Genomic DNA, 15,961 nt, shown 5'->3' with positions numbered 1-15,961 from the left:
TTGATGACCTACCCAAAAGGAGACCGACCACCACTGCTCTTTAGCTTTAAAGGGAACCTGTCACCTCAAATTTCGCTATTAAACTAAAAGAATCCCCTCCTGCAGCTCTTGGGCTGCATTCTAGAAAGGTTCATCTTCCTACTGGACCCCTTTCAGACCTAAATAAACACTTTATAAAATCTTACCTTTTGGTATGCTAATGATGTTTTATGTACACGGGGGCGGGCTGTATTGCGTCAGTTATTCCCCCCTCCTGCCGCTGTTCGCCGGCCCCCAGTGACATTGGCATCAGCAGCGTCATTCAAGTACCCGCCCATAATCTCGCGCCTGCGCAATACGATCACCGGAGCGCGCAATTTGAACTGTGCTCAGTCCCGCGATACTGCCACTGGGCATGCGCCAGACTTCAGGAGCACTGAATAGCAGCGGCGTCATCTGTCAATCAACACTGGGGGACAGCAAACAGCAGAAGGAGGGGGGAATAACGGACGCAATACAGCCCGCCCCCGTGACCATAAAACATCATTAGCATACCAAAAGGTAAGATTTTATAAAGTGTTTATTTAGGTCTGAAAGGGGGGCCAGTAGCAAGATCAACCTTTCTAGAATGCAGCCCAGGAGCTGCAGAAGGGGATTCTTGCAGTTTAATAGCGAAATTTCAGATGACAGGTTCCCTTTAAAGCTTGTTAGGAGTTAACAGCGTGCTCAGAAATCCAGCTTCAAAATTATGCTTATAAGCTCTATAGTAAACAGCTTGTAAGTGCTGCGTATGCCCTGCTGTCTAGCAATGGTGGTCGGTCTCCAAGGCAACAAACTGTAAACAAAAGAAAAGTGTTGATATCTGAAAATTTTAATAAGCAGTAAGTTTAATAATTGCTTGTGTTTACAAGCATTATCTGATTACATATATACGCATACTGTCCACCTACTTTTGGACCACCCTGTATATACAGTATATAATAAATTTTATAATATTATATATATATATATATATATATATATATATATATATATATATATATATATATATATATATATACACACACATTATTATTGTTATTATATTATATAGAGCTGAAGATGGGAATAACCCTTTAAACTTCAGAATATATGGACAGTCATTGTCAGCGTGTTCTAGTACCAGCAAGCAAGCTTCACATTTGTAATAATGGAATCCTAAGTAATTACGTCGCCATCTAGTGTACAGAATATGAACCGTAATCGTGTTTCCAAATTCGAAAAAAAGTTTTTCTTGTATAAAAGGGTCTGAAAGTAGATATATAGTGATATGTAGCTCATACCATTGCTTCTGTCCAGGTGAGTATAAAGAAATATAAAAAGGGAAAATACTCCTTTTCTTACCTTGGCATCTTCAACGGCTTTCTCAAAGTCTTCACCGCTCTCATCACGGTTAGCCTAGAGACATAAGTATAAGCAGGGGTTATTGGGGTTTGTGAGGATTGAATATTAGGTAATAAGTTTATTGTAGGTTGACTGACACATAATAATGGTAATATATATTTATTCCTGTAGGTGGACAGGCCATAGCAACCCGTGATTTACCACTAACCAGGGACAAGGTCATATGAGTGGAGATTAAGGTGACCTTATAGATATAGCATTATTGGTTAGGTACCATAAGTGTGTATATTCTGTAATGTGCCCCCAGCTATATATTGTACCACCACAAAAGAGCAGGATGCAGGCACAGGTCATCATATTCTAAGGGGACTTCTAATATTCTTTATATACTTTATAGTATGGACGCATCATTCATTATACTAAAGGCCTCAACTGCTGCATAACCTCTTTTGAAGAGTATTAGTATCCTTATAATAGTTGAGACACAGGTGCTTCTTTAGGCTGCAGTCCACATTGACCTGTGACTAGGAGGATGGGTTGCCGTTTGAGATATGTAAAGGGGGCCATATTATATTCTTGGAAAACCCTTTTAATATAAAACACAGTTCTAATTCTCAATAAGAAAGGTCACAGAAACTGATAAAATAAGTCAATGAAATAAATGAACTAAAATAAAATACTTTATTAATGGTGTACTTAGGGGTGGAGAATAGAGAAAAGAAGAAAGGGCATATAAAAAAAGAAAAAAAAAGTTGTACTTCGTGAAAGTATATAATATGATTGTAACCTAGAAAGGCAATAGTGGTCTAATCAGCAATGTGCTAAAAATTACGTGAAGGTAGTCAAATAATTATAATATATAGCAGACAACACAATTGGGTAGTCCGTGTAATCAGCACAAAAACCATGTATAACATACTACAATTAGCAAGAGCATGATAAAATAAGAGTATACTGAGTATGATATATATCAGGTTAGCAACAGAAACTCCCTTCAGATGCGCCCACCCTGATGTGTGTTTCGGCGATGGCTTAGTGAGGGGTAGGTAAAACGCGCGTCAAGGTCGGTGCATCTTATATTAATTAGTCCTTTGATTTGTATCATAAAATAATACAGTTACATGTATATAACATATATTTACACATTAATTATACTATTTTTGCTTGGTTTGTCTATTGAACTCACCGATGCCAATGAGATAAGGATCCTCTTGAAATGTCCGGATGTGTCTGAGCTTATAGCATCTTCCAGGGACTTATGGAAAGCTATAGAGAAGAAGAATGAGGATACTCTTAGACATGTATATGGAATATACAGATAGGATTACAACCTTCGTACTGTGCAACCACTTTTTTTGTGTTTATAGCTGCATTTCTGTGGTTACAGACTACAAACAAACCCTGTGTGGTCTGATTCAGCAGTTGTACGCCCCTTTTTTCTTACTTCCTACTGAATACCCCCTGATTCTCATCAGCATACATTCAGTAGGCAAGTATGGCTGCTGGATCAGACCACACAGGGTTTGTTTGTGGTCTGTAACCATGGTGACACACTGGTCTGCAGAGGCCTTGTGGACGATAAGTTGCTTAATTTTTTCTTGTTTAAGATGCATTAGAGTAATAAAACTGCAGATCTTGATAGGTTCAGTGTCCCTTTGGTCAGCTCACCTTCTTGATAGGCCTCATCAATAGCTCGGATCTCCTGGTTGTTTCTTGTAGCCAAAATTTCAATCAGGACTTTTTCATCTGTACCGGCACCCTGATAATCCACAGAGGTATGGTGTACAAAAATCAAGTTTTAGGATTTTATGAAAAATCAATATATAATAAAAAAACTGGACTGTTACATTAGTTTATTATTCCTCAGCATTTCTGTTTTCTACAAGTGAAATATAGTTTATAAAAGGCCAAAAGCCTAAAGGTTCTGGACACTCCAAATATCGGAGTTTGCTTCCATTGTATCTGTGGCACCCCTGAGTATTTGGTGCCACAGGGTACTACATCCAACTGCGGATTACTGGAAGATCAGTGCTGGTAATCCACACACGCGCACACACACACACACACACACACACACACACACACACACACACACACACACACACACACACACACACACACACACACACACACACACACACACACACACACACACACACACACACACTCCCTTTTCCTCAAATTGGGTAATAAGCTAGAGATGAATTTGATGGGTGGTCACCTATGGGACACATCCAATCCACTAGTCAGAAACCCTGGGAAAAGGAGGGGCTAGTCAGTGAAGTGGATGGACGACGGACATCTTGTTAGTTATAAAGTAACCAGACACCAAGTCAGTCAGAAGTTGATGTGCTGACAGGAAAGTGTGCAGTGACCTCCTGAGTAAAAAGGAGTACGGGTGCCAGGGAGAGTACGGTGAAGTACTCACTGGACCGAGCACTGGTGGGGTGCAGAGCCCTAGTTCAGGAAGACACTTTAAGCTCACCTAATAATCTGCCCGGTAAGGGGACAATCAAGGACCTTGCCAACGTTAGTGTCCGGGGGACAACAGCAGAGAGGGAACCTGGGAATGGGGACAGAGGCCTGACCCAAGAGAGGTTCAAGCTGCCTGCCGTACGGGCCCAGACGGAGACAACCGGACGGGACCCCAAGAACGCTCCAAGCCACGGGGACCCACTGACTACTACAGGGTGCATGGAGGGAAAGATCACCAGTTCACTAAACCGGCACTGGGACAAAGGGAATACCGGATTGGTAAAGACCAGCACAAACCGGGTAGTAGCAACTCCAAACCAGTGAGTAAAGCACAAGTTAACCTGCAGCACCTGTGTCGCCCAAGTTCTTCTAACACGTCCGCACCCATATACTACAACCCCCATCATACTCCCCTGGGGCCTAACTCTACTTGCGGAGGGCTATTACATCCAAGCTTCCCAATACCACCAGCCCCAACAGCGAGAGACTTTGCAGCGGCAGCTTTCCCCATATAGGTGCATACCGCAAGTGGCGTCACGACAAACTCTTTATTTTTATTTATTTTCCCCTTGTACAAATTCCCCCTTTTAAGCGACCCCCAGGGTCACGGAACCAAGCAATGGCCACAAAGTGAACTATCCCAATAATATACAGCCCGGGACAGAGTACCCCAAAGCCCTGGGGTGCGTCATATACTTTCTACCCAATTTTCAATCAATTCTTTTATTTTCTGTCCTTAAGCTTTCATTCATTGTATATAAGTAATATGTACTGGGGGGTTTTTTGTTTGTTTTTTTTTATAAATTTCTATTTTTTTTTTAACCACTAAAACCAAAAAACTGGACATGTTTGGTATCGCCGTAATCGTACAGATGAGCAAAATCCCATTACCAGGTCGTTTTTTTACCGCAAAATGTACGTCGTAAAAATAATTCCGAGAAAACAAATGTCAGAATTGCATTTTTTTTTTTAATCATTTTACAGTACATTATGAGGCAGAATTAATGGAGTCATTCAAAACTACAACTTGTCACGCAAAAAAAGAAGAGATCATATGTTTATGTGGAAAGAAAATTAAAAAAGTTATGGGTCTGGAAAGAGGAAAGGAAAAAAATTAAAAAATGCAAAAACCGGAAATTTGTGGCGTCGGGAAGAGCGGTTAAACCCCCCCCCCCCAAAAAAAACAAAAACAAAAACAAACAAACAAACAAAGGCTTATTATGCTTTAAAATAAAAAATAAGCATTACTTACACCTAACACTGCCTTTCTACTTCTCATTGAATTTTGCTTACAAGGCTGTAGCCAAAAAACATAGCTCGACAATCTACTTTGGCATCACCGCTGCAGCCAGTGATTGGTGTCAGCGGTCATGTTGTAGATAAGAGGTTTCTGCTACAGCCTTGTTAAAGTGGGGGCAACATTCTGCACTGTGAAAAGTCAGATCCAATAAGCAGAGGGAAAATAAAATGACTACGTACCACAATGGCCTTATTTATCTGCTTGGCATCAAACTGGGCAGGTGTCATCATGAGTCCTAGGATGAGTTTTGACAATGTTCCGGAGAGCTCCGACTTCAGATCTGCCATAAGGTCCTGAAAAATAAGACAAAAGCATTTATTCTAAGTCCACATGAGCAGTAATCATCTGTTAGAACAGATCCGACAGCAATCCGCTGGAAAAATAGGTGTGCAGACACCATACTGTTTTGTCCGTTTTTAAATGACCGATTTCAACTGGATCCGTTTTTTTTATCACTGGGAGTCAATGGAGATTGGATCCGTTAACAGATTGCTATTTATCTGAAACTGATCTAGTTAGCAAAATATGGATCCTTAGCAAATAAAAGAAAAATGGATGGCTAATGTGGCTAATTAACGGATCAAATTTTCAAACACTTCAATGTTAAAAAAAAAAAAAAACGGATACCACGTCATTTAAAAAAGGGACAAAAAAGTTGTGTCTGCACAACTTTTTTGCCAATGGATTACTGCTGGATCCGTTTTAATTAGTGATGAGCCGGCACTACCATGCTCGGGTGCTCGATACTCGTAACTAGTGATGAGCAGGCACTAACATGTTTGGGTGTTCGGTACTTGTAATGAGCAGTCTGACGCTTGGACGGGCGCAACTCAAGTACCGAGCATAATGGAAGTCAATGGGGAACTCAAGCATTTTTCCAGAAGATTTCCCGTAAAAACGCTCTTCCATCATACTCTGTACTCAGTAGGCCATCTGAATGTCCCAATTGTTCATTACTACCGACTCCAAGCACCCAAGCAAGGTAGTGCTCGCTCATCACTAGTTACGAGCACCCGAGCATGGTAGTGCTCACACATCACTCGTTACAAGTACTGAGCACCCGAGCATGGTAGTGCCCGCTCATCACTAGTTACGAGTACTGAGCACCATAGCATGGTAGTGCCCGCTCATCACTAGTTACAAGGACCGAGCACCCCGAGCATGGTAGTGCCCACTCATCACTAGTTACGAGTACTGAGCACCCGAGCATGGTAGTGCCCGCTCATCACTAGTTACGAGTACTGAGCACCCGAGCATGGTAGTGCCCGCTCATCACTAGCTAAAAATTCTTTCCTTATAATCCGAACTCTTTGTTGATGAACATGTGAACATAGTCTTAGAGACGGTCCCCGCACCAAGAAAACTCCAATACAAGATGCCAAGTGCACAAATATATAGACTGACTGATACTTATGGCTAAGAAGCTGTTAGAGCCATGTTCTCTAACGTTAATCATACACTAGATGTTGATAAAAGCAGTTATTATTCATCAAAACAAAGGATCAGGCATGTTGAAATCCAACATGCCCAATCCTTTTTTCCCTGGCATGGTGTCATGGAAAAGTTACATGTATATTACATAGTTACCCAGATGCACCAAAAGCTAAAAGCCCAACTGTACAAAACCTTCAGAACCTAGGTGTAACTCATTTTTCCCCCACATACTCTAAGTCCAGGAACAATAGATATGGAGAGCAGTTTGGTTTGGGGTTTATAGCTCCCTTAGCTTTTAACAAGGCCAGAAAACAGAGGTCCCAAATTTTTTTTTTAACAGACTAATAGAAAATTGGCTTCTCAAGGTCAACTCACAGCCTGGTTTTTACTGGTTTGCCATCATTGTATTCAGCAAGAAACGAAAACCACCAGTGACCACAGGGCTCCTTCTATGTCACAGGCAGCTTGTCAAAATGTTACTGCAGGATAGCGAGGGACAGAAGGCACCTATGCTGTGCCTCATGCTAGGGGACACTAGGCTATCCCTAGCCTCAGGGTTACCCCTAAAGGTACAGATACCCAAGTCCTGTGCCTTACTATTCTCCTGACCAGATCTATCCTGTTACCCCAGTATAAAGGAAGGAAGGGACAGGAGTCACATGGAAACAAAGATTAAAACTGAGATGGGAGAAACAAATCTCACAGGAACAAACGTTAAGAGACTAAGGAGAAAAGCAAGAGGAGAAAGGCAGCAACAAAAAAGATAACAAGGTTTAACACCACAAACACTCGCAGCAACACAATACTACACCCAGTAGTAAGTCTGGAGCACAACACCTCACCAAACCAGTATAGGTAAAGTATAGCTGGCATTAATGGAATTGTGAAGGCCTAGGCTATGAATCGTTTGTCCAGTATAATAATAATATAATATTTCTTTTGAATGCTTTATGCATTGCCTCTCCATATATACCTAATTGAAATATTAATGGAATGTATAACCAAAACATATTTTCCTTAGGGCTAAGTAGAATAAGTTTTAGTTCATGAATAGGTAACTAGCATTCTTCTATTCATAGAGGAATGCAGATCTGTCGTTTCAGATAAGCAACTGACATTCATGAATAGAAGAGAATAAGTAACTGACATTGTTCCTTTTATAGACTCATCTAGGTCTAAACACACACACTTGAATGTTTTGCTAACGAATGTTGCTAAGACTGTTCAGACAAGGAATGAACTTAATAGATAACGTGGATGTATTGCGTAAGCTGTATATATATACACTATGTGTTGAATACAAGGGTCAGAAGAGCATTGAGCTTCTCCCGGATAGAGACATGTCTCTGTGTAGTCATTTCTCCTGATTCATATACATCAGCGCAGTTCTGATGTGGAATCCTCCTCTGAGACCCTGAGAGAGACACCCCCTGGAGGTCTCCCCCAACAGAATAGTCCAGCCAGTATATAAAGGAAGGGAGCGAATGTGACTGGCTCCTCCAAAGCATGTGACCAAAGGAGACTATCAAGCAGCCCAGCAGAGATTAACTCTTGCCAGCCTGCCTATGAACCACAAGTCTGTGGATCAACACCCGAGTCTGCCTGCGCTGATAATAGACATCAAAGAAGTTAGCAGTTCCAGTGCCACAATCTGTAGTTTCCACAGATCCTGATGCTGCCATGCCAGTTGGCGATGACTGCAAAAATCTCCTTGGGACACAACCCTACAAATATGAGGACCCCATCAGACAGCTTCCTATATCTCAGCTTCCTTGGCCCCTATGAATGTGAACTGTGAAGAAAAAGGACACAACATCGACTACTCCAGTCCTTTTAGGACATGTAGGTATTATCCTTCCTGGGATCATGGATCATAGCTAAAAGTCACGGATAGGTTTTGCCTTATTTTGGCAGACCTGGTCCACCCATGGGGGTCATATCTCAATGTTTAGGTTAATCTGAATAATGCCTTATAAATGCAAAATGAGACTTACTCGTCCAAAGTGAGACTTGAAAGCTTGTCTTATCTCTTGCCTCTGGGAGTTGCTGCGTTTGGTGAGTATGTCAATGATGGTGTCCTCATCAGTACCTGCAGAATATACATATATTTATAATATAGGGTCCGGGCTACTTTAGCACATTTGTGGGCCCAATGCAAAAATGTAATAAGTGTCCAGTGCTTAAGAGAAAAAATATTACAGGAATGGACACAATGCAGAAAATAAGCAATAGGCCCCTTACATCATGCGCATAGGAAGGAGCTGATGGACGTCCTTACCGAATCCTTTCATTGCTTTCCTCAGAGCCTTCCCGTCGCTGTCTGCATTAAAGCCAGCTGCTGGATGGATGGTTCCTTTCAACTGGAAAAACATGAATAGTTAAATCCATAAATGAGACTCCTGATGCGTTGTGCCATTTCTGCGAGGTGTAGGGTATCTTCCCATGTAACCGTGGACATCACCACAAAACTATAAAATAGTAAGTGAAGAGGCCCAACCCTACTTGGACAAACCCTATTAGGAATGAAGTCACCTGAAGGATCAATAATGGTTTTGGTTGAAGCTTTAACCCAAGTATCAGCAATTTTCCTAAAAGAAACGCCCATGCGGAACGTCTCCTTGTTGATATAACAAGGAGACGTTCCTCATGGGCGGTCCTTTGAGGGAAACTTCTAATACTATGGTTTTGTTGAGTCGGAGAGTTAGAAATGTCTCCTTTCTCACCATTCCTTTTAGTTCAAGATATCCAATAATGAGCAGCTACGGAAAAACAAGATGTTGTATCGGGAGATGGTTATGCTGTACGTGTCTAACTTTAGGTACCTAGTGGTAATGATGTGCGTTGCAAGGTGTCAATGTTTTTTTTCCAACATGTTGTGATAATATTGACTTTGTATCGTGAGAAATTGTAGTCATAAATGAAATTTATGGATCTATTTTAGTAATTCTCTTTTCTGGCTGGTAAAATAAATGGACCTCCAGTCCACCCATAGCATGCCTTAGCCTCACTGGCGGACAGAGACAAAGGACCCCTGTGTAAAAACAGTATATGGGCCCTTTTCAGTCCAACAGCTCAGTAAAATGTACAATTCCACCTGCTTTGGAGGTAGAAGTGGGCCCCGTGACCTCTTGGGCCCCTTTGCGGTTGCACAGGTTGCACCAATGATATGTCCGCCCCTACAGAGGTGTCTGCTTTGAGCGTTACTAAATTTGGATAAGAACTCCAATTTCCCATTATACAAATTCAACACATTCATGCAATATGCTAACCAAACCCCGACAGGATGCAATTCACATTACAACCACTTGACACGTATAGCATAAACCTCTCCAAACAGAATATTCAGAACAATGTGTTTTATGTCATCACACGTCTCTGAACATGAGCCAAGAGGAATGGTAAGGAAGGACACGTCTGTACTATTAAGAAAAAACATACAAAATTTCATGTTTTTCCATGTTTCCAGAATGTGGGTTTTTATAGGAACAGTTTAGGCAATTAAACCTCCCAAAATCTGTATATTTAATACAAATGCGTAATTTTTTATTTGGTTTTGCCAGTGTGGCAGCAATATTTATGCCACCCCTTAGTGCCCCAAGTTCAGTTATCATGTATTTATTCATTTATATAAGGAATTATTGTGCAGTAATATATCATAATTGTAACTATACACAGCATATCACACATCATCTTACATTATTACATATAACTTAAGTGTCATTGTAACCAGTAAACCAACCAGAAAGGGAAAAATCTAAGAGTCTGCTCAAAATACAATATATATATTTCTTGATACCCAATATGTTTTTTTTGTTAATAATTTTAATAATCATTGTAATATTTAAAGATAAAATCACTGCTATATCATCACTAATTTATTATTGTATTGTAATTATATGGATTATTACAAATTATCGTACAGTGTGTAGTTTTAGTAGACTCCCATCATCGAAACTCTTTCTAGTTTGCATTCTGGCAATATGAAGAATAAGGTCAGTGCAAATAAGAGGTGTCTAGAAACCCCACCACTCCGCCAGCCACAGAGGGCGCCGCAACACTCCGCCAGCCACAGAGGGCGCCGCAACACTCCGCCAGCCACAGAGGGCGCCGCAACACTCCGCCAGCCACAGAGGGCGCCGCAAAACTCCGCCAGCCACAGAGAGCGCCGCAACACTCCGCCAGCCACAGAGGGGGCCGCAACACTCCGCCAGCCACAGAGGGGGCCGCAACACTCCGCCAGCCACAGAGGGGGCCGCAACACTCCGCCAGCCACAGAGGGGGCCGCAACACTCCGCCAGCCACAGAGGGGGCCGCAACACTCCGCCAGCCACAGAGGGGGCCGCAACACTCAGCCAGCCACAGAGGGGGCCGCAACACTCAGCCAGCCACAGAGGGGGCCGCAACACTCAGCCAGCCACAGAGGGCGCCGCAACACTCAGCCAGCCACAGAGGGCGCCGCAACACTCCGCCAGCAACAGAGGGCGACGCAACACTGCCAGCAACAGAGGGCGACGCAACACTCCGCCAGCCGCAGAGGGCACCGCAACACTCAGCCAGCCGCAGAGGGCGCCGCAACACTCAGCCAGCCGCAGAGGGCGCCGCAACACTCAGCCAGCCGCAGAGGGCGCTGCAACACCCCGCCAGCCACAGAGAGCGCTGACCCACTCCGCCAGCCACAGAGTGCACCACACCACCCCACCAGCTATATAATAAACTTCATCATTCTGCCAGCCATATAATGCAATGGAAAAAAGGAAAGTTAATTGCAAATGGTATAAAGTTAAAAGTTGTTAACTAGAAAGCAAAGTGTTAGCGAGAAGGGAAAAAAGGAGGCAAAGGGCATTAGCTGATTAGTTATACTGAGCAGATTTGTCACAGACAGGTCCAACATATACAATGGGAATCTACAATGTGCCATTACTTAGTAGTTTCTACTGCACAGCCCCTCCAAATAGAGATTTGCCTGCTGCAAAAAGGGAAAATTGTGTTTTTTTTCCTTTGCCCAATCTCTATTTTTTTTTAGATTTTAATAATGAGGTTTGTTAGCTGCCTTAATACTTTTTAGTTTCATGGAAATATAAATGAGGGCAAAATTCTGTATTGATTACTTATTTAATATATTTTTATAGTGGTCAAAATTCTGTTTTTCAAATTCCCTGCAAAGCCATTGTTAAATGATGAAATACTGGCTCCCTGCTGTCACCACTAGGTGGAGCACAGAAGCTTTTTGTATAATGTTGTTTGGGATGAGCTCCCCCTTGTGGTGACTTTTGGCACCTAGAATTTTATCATTTGGACAACTAGCACTTTGCTATAAATATTGAACCAATATATAAACTGGACATAAATTTAAATTAACAAAAAAAGGCAAGTACATATTGGCTGCATGAGTTCTTGAGGCTGTGCAGTTTGCAGTGATCACTTTTCTGCTTTGTGATCACTAAGTAAAAGCATCTTGTAGATTTTGGATTTCCATAGCAGACTTGTTTCTGACAGATCGTGGCTAGGCTTCAGCTAAGGAGAGGCAAGCAAGCGCCAATTGTGATGCCTGCTGGCTTGGTTAGCAAGTGCGGCAAGAGAGAGGGCGGGGACATCATATTCTCTTCGAACCTCCATGCGTGCAGCAGTGGTCGCGCTAAGTTCCCATTTCTGAAATGCAGCCTGAGCAGCTTCTGGGAAATACTCCCCAGCGGCGCTAAAAAGGAAAGTAACAGCTTATAGGCGGGATTACAATTCATAGCATATATTAGGCTCACTTATAGGCATCTGCAAAAGGGATGAAGATCACAGAGACCCTAAACAACAGTCTTCAGCACAAAGCAATATGGCTTGGCCTGGAAAGTCTTGAATTTCTTCAACTAAATTTCCAGGAAGAGTCTATGGGACTGCCCAGTGCAGCACTCAGCTAGTCCCATAAACCATGAACAGAGTGGAGGCCGCGATTGAGCATCTCTGCTCTATTTAGGACGGAGCAGCAAAGCTCCATCCTTGGGGGTTTTAAAAAAAATAAATCCAGTGGTCAGTCCCCTTTAAGCTAGTCCCTACTCAAGGGTCTGCTAATAAACCATTAACTCTCTCTTCAAGCGCTGATGTTCCCTAGAACAATTAAATTTTATTACAATCACAGTAAAATTAAAGCAAATTCATAAAATTCAGGCCCCAATTCATCATTGCTGTTTCTCCACTTTTCTACTTTTCTCCTTTTCAGTGGCTTTAGTATTTGAGCCTTATTCACTATACATTTTGCAAAACTTTAAGGGATACTTTGCACGTTGCGACATCGCTACCGAAATATCGTCGGGGTCACGGTTGTTGTGACGCACATCCGGCGCCGGTAGCGACATCGCAACGTGTAAATCCTAGGAGCGACGTTGAACGAGCGTGAAACAGTCAAAAATCGCTGATCTGTGTCACGTCGTTCATTATCATAATGTCGTTAATGCTGGCGGTACAATGTTGTTTGTCGTTCCTGCAGCAGCACATATCTCTGTGTGTGAAGCCGCTGGAACGACAAACATCTCCTTACCTGCCTCCACCGGCAATGCGGAAGGAAGAAGGTGGGTGGGATGTTACATCCCGCTCATCTGCGCCCTTCCGCTTCTATTGGCCGGCTGCTTAGTGACGTTGCGGTGATGTCGCGGTGACGCCGAACGCACCTCCCCCTTGAAAGAGGGATTGTTCGGCGGTCACCGCGACGTCGCTGACCAGGTATGTGTGTGCTGCCATAGCGATAATGTTCGCTACGGCAGCAATCACAAGATATCGCATGTGCGACGGGGGTGGGTGCTATCGCACTGGACATCGCTAGCCGATGCTAGCGATGTCGCAACGTGCAAAGTACCCCCAAGTCTATTTTTTTTTTTGCATGAAGTGCAATTTTACCAAAAGTCGCATTTTTAATGGCACATCTACCCTAGAGTAAGGTTTCTGGAGAAGTTCTCAATTTGGTGCATTTTTACCACTTTTTAAAAAAAAATTAAGATTTTTGGTGCTAAAAAGTTCCAAAAACTAAAAATAATGGATTTTGCGCAAAATTCATAAACCATCTATGTGCCATTTGAAGAATTTGATGCAAAAGAAGGGAATTTTGTTTACTTACCGTAAATTCATTTTCTTCTAGCTCTAATTGGGAGACCCAGACAATTGGGTGTATAGGCTATGCCTCCGGAGGCTGCACAAAGTATTACACTTAAAAGTGTTAAGCCCCTCCCCTTCTGCCTATACACCCCCCCGTGCTCTCACGGGATCCTCAGTTTTGGTGCAAAAGCAAGAAGGAGGAAAAAATTATAAACTGGTTTAAAGTAGATTCAATCCGAAGGAATATCGGAGAACTGAAACCATTCAACATGAACAACATGTGTACACAAAAAACAGGGGCGGGTGCTGGGTCTCCCAATTAGAGCTAGAAGAAAAGGAATTTACGGTAAGTAAACAAAATTCCCTTCTTCTTTGTCGCTCTATTGGGAGACCCAGACAATTGGGATGTCCAAAAGCAATCCCTGGGTGGGTAAAATAATACCTCGTAATAGAGCCGAAAAAAACGGCCCCTTCCTACAGGTGGGCAACCGCCGCCTGAAGGACACGTCTGCCTATGCTGGCATCCGCCGAAGCATAGGTATGAACCTGATAGTGTTTCGTGAAAGTGTGCAGGCTCGACCAGGTAGCCGCCTGACACACCTGCTGAGCCGTAGCCTGGTGCCTCAAAGCCCAGGACGCGTCCACGGCTCTGGTAGAATGGGCCTTCAGCCCTGAGAGAACCGGAAGCCCAGCCGAACGGTAGGCTTCGAAAATTGGCTCTTTGATCCACCGAGTCAAGGTTGATTTGGAAGCCTGTGACCCTTTACGCTGGCCAGCGACAAGGACAAAGAGTGCATCCGAGCGGCGCCGAGGCGCCGTACGAGAAATGTAGAGTCTGAGTGCTCTCACCAGATCTAACAAGTGCAAATCCTTTTCACATTGGTGAACTGGATGAGGACAAAAAGAAGGTAAGGAGATATCCTGATTGAGATGAAAGGGGGATACCACCTTAGGGAGAAATTCCGGAACCGGACGTAGAACTACCTTGTCCTGGTGAAACACCAGAAAAGGAGCTTTGCATGACAACGCTGCTAGCTCAGACACTCTCCGAAGACAGGTGACTGCTACTAGGAAGACCACCTTCTGCGAAAGGCGTGAGAGAGAGATATCTCTCATTGGCTCGAATGGTGGTTTCTGAAGAACCATCAGCACCCTGTTCAGATCCCAGGGTTCTAACGGCCGCTTGTAAGGTGGAACGATGTGACAAACTCCCTGCAGGAACGTGCGTACCTGTGGAAGTCTAGCTAGGCGCTTCTGGAAAAACACCGAGAGCGCAGAAACTTGTCCCTTAAGGGAGCCAAGCGACAAACCCTTTTCCAGTCCAGATTGAAGGAAGGACAGAAAAGTAGGTAATGCAAATGGCCAGGGAGAAAAACCCTGAGCAGAGCACCATGACAGAAAATTTTTCCACGTCCTGTGATAGATCTTGGCGGACGTTGGTTTCCTAGCCTGTCTCATAGTGGCAATGACATCCTGAGATAATCCTGAAGACGCTAGGATCCAGGACTCAATGGCCACGCAGTCAGGTTGAGGGCCGCAGAATTCAGATGGAAAAACGGCCCTTGAGACAGCAAGTCTGTTCGGTCTGGTAGTGCCCACGGTTGGCCGACCGTGAGATGCCACAGATCCGGGTACCCCGACCTCCTCGGCCAGTCTGGAGCGACGAGGATGGCGCGGCGGCAGTCGGCCCTGATCTTGCGTAACACTCTGGGCAACAGTGCCAGCGGAGGAAACACATACGGGAGCTGAAACTGCGACCAATCCTGAACTAAGGCGTCTGCCGCCAGAGCTCTGGGGTCTTGAGACCGTGCCATGAACATTGGTACCTTGTTGTTGTGCCGGGACGCCATGAGGTCGACGTCCGGCACCCCCCAGCGGCAACAGATCTCCTGAAACACGTCCGGGTGAAGGGACCATTCCCCTGCGTCCATGCCCTGGCGACTGAGATAATCTGCTCCCCAGTTTTCCACGCCTGGGATGTGAACTGCGGATATGGTGGAGGACGTGGCTTCCACCCACATCAAGATCCGCCGGACTTCCTGAAAGGCTTGACGACTGCGTGTGCCGCCTTGGTGATTGATGTATGCCACCGCTGTGGAATTGTCCGACTGAATTCGGATCTGCTTGCCTGCCAGCCACTGCTGGAACGCTTTCAGGGCAAGATACACTGCCCGAATTTCCAGAACATTGATCTGAAGCGAGGACTCTTGCCGGGTCCACGTACCCTGAGTCCTGTGGTGGAGAAAAAAACGCTCCCCATCCTGACAGACTCGCGTCTGTCGTGACTACTTCCCAGGATGGGGGAAGGAAGGA

General features: G+C 43.9%; 1 protein-coding gene across 1 annotated transcript in view; it reads right to left on the bottom strand.

Annotated features, from left to right (window-relative positions):
* ANXA6 (annexin A6) overlaps nt 1-15,961 on the bottom strand; it is a 108,279-nt gene that overhangs the window by 12,242 nt on the left and 80,076 nt on the right. The window contains exons 14-20 of the mRNA XM_075344340.1: nt 12,182-12,266; nt 8,850-8,931; nt 8,566-8,660; nt 5,317-5,430; nt 3,031-3,121; nt 2,549-2,628; nt 1,363-1,416 (exon numbers count right to left, since the gene is read on the bottom strand). Of these exons, the coding sequence (XP_075200455.1) occupies nt 1,363-1,416; nt 2,549-2,628; nt 3,031-3,121; nt 5,317-5,430; nt 8,566-8,660; nt 8,850-8,931; nt 12,182-12,266 (601 nt within the window). The remainder of the gene's footprint in view (nt 1-1,362; nt 1,417-2,548; nt 2,629-3,030; nt 3,122-5,316; nt 5,431-8,565; nt 8,661-8,849; nt 8,932-12,181; nt 12,267-15,961) is intronic.

This window comes from Anomaloglossus baeobatrachus, chromosome 4 (assembly GCF_048569485.1).
Source record: "Anomaloglossus baeobatrachus isolate aAnoBae1 chromosome 4, aAnoBae1.hap1, whole genome shotgun sequence".
Taxonomy (NCBI): domain Eukaryota; kingdom Metazoa; phylum Chordata; class Amphibia; order Anura; family Aromobatidae; genus Anomaloglossus; species Anomaloglossus baeobatrachus.
Note: the sequence above shows the minus strand (reverse complement) of the source record. Positions and strands in the feature narration are given on the sequence as shown.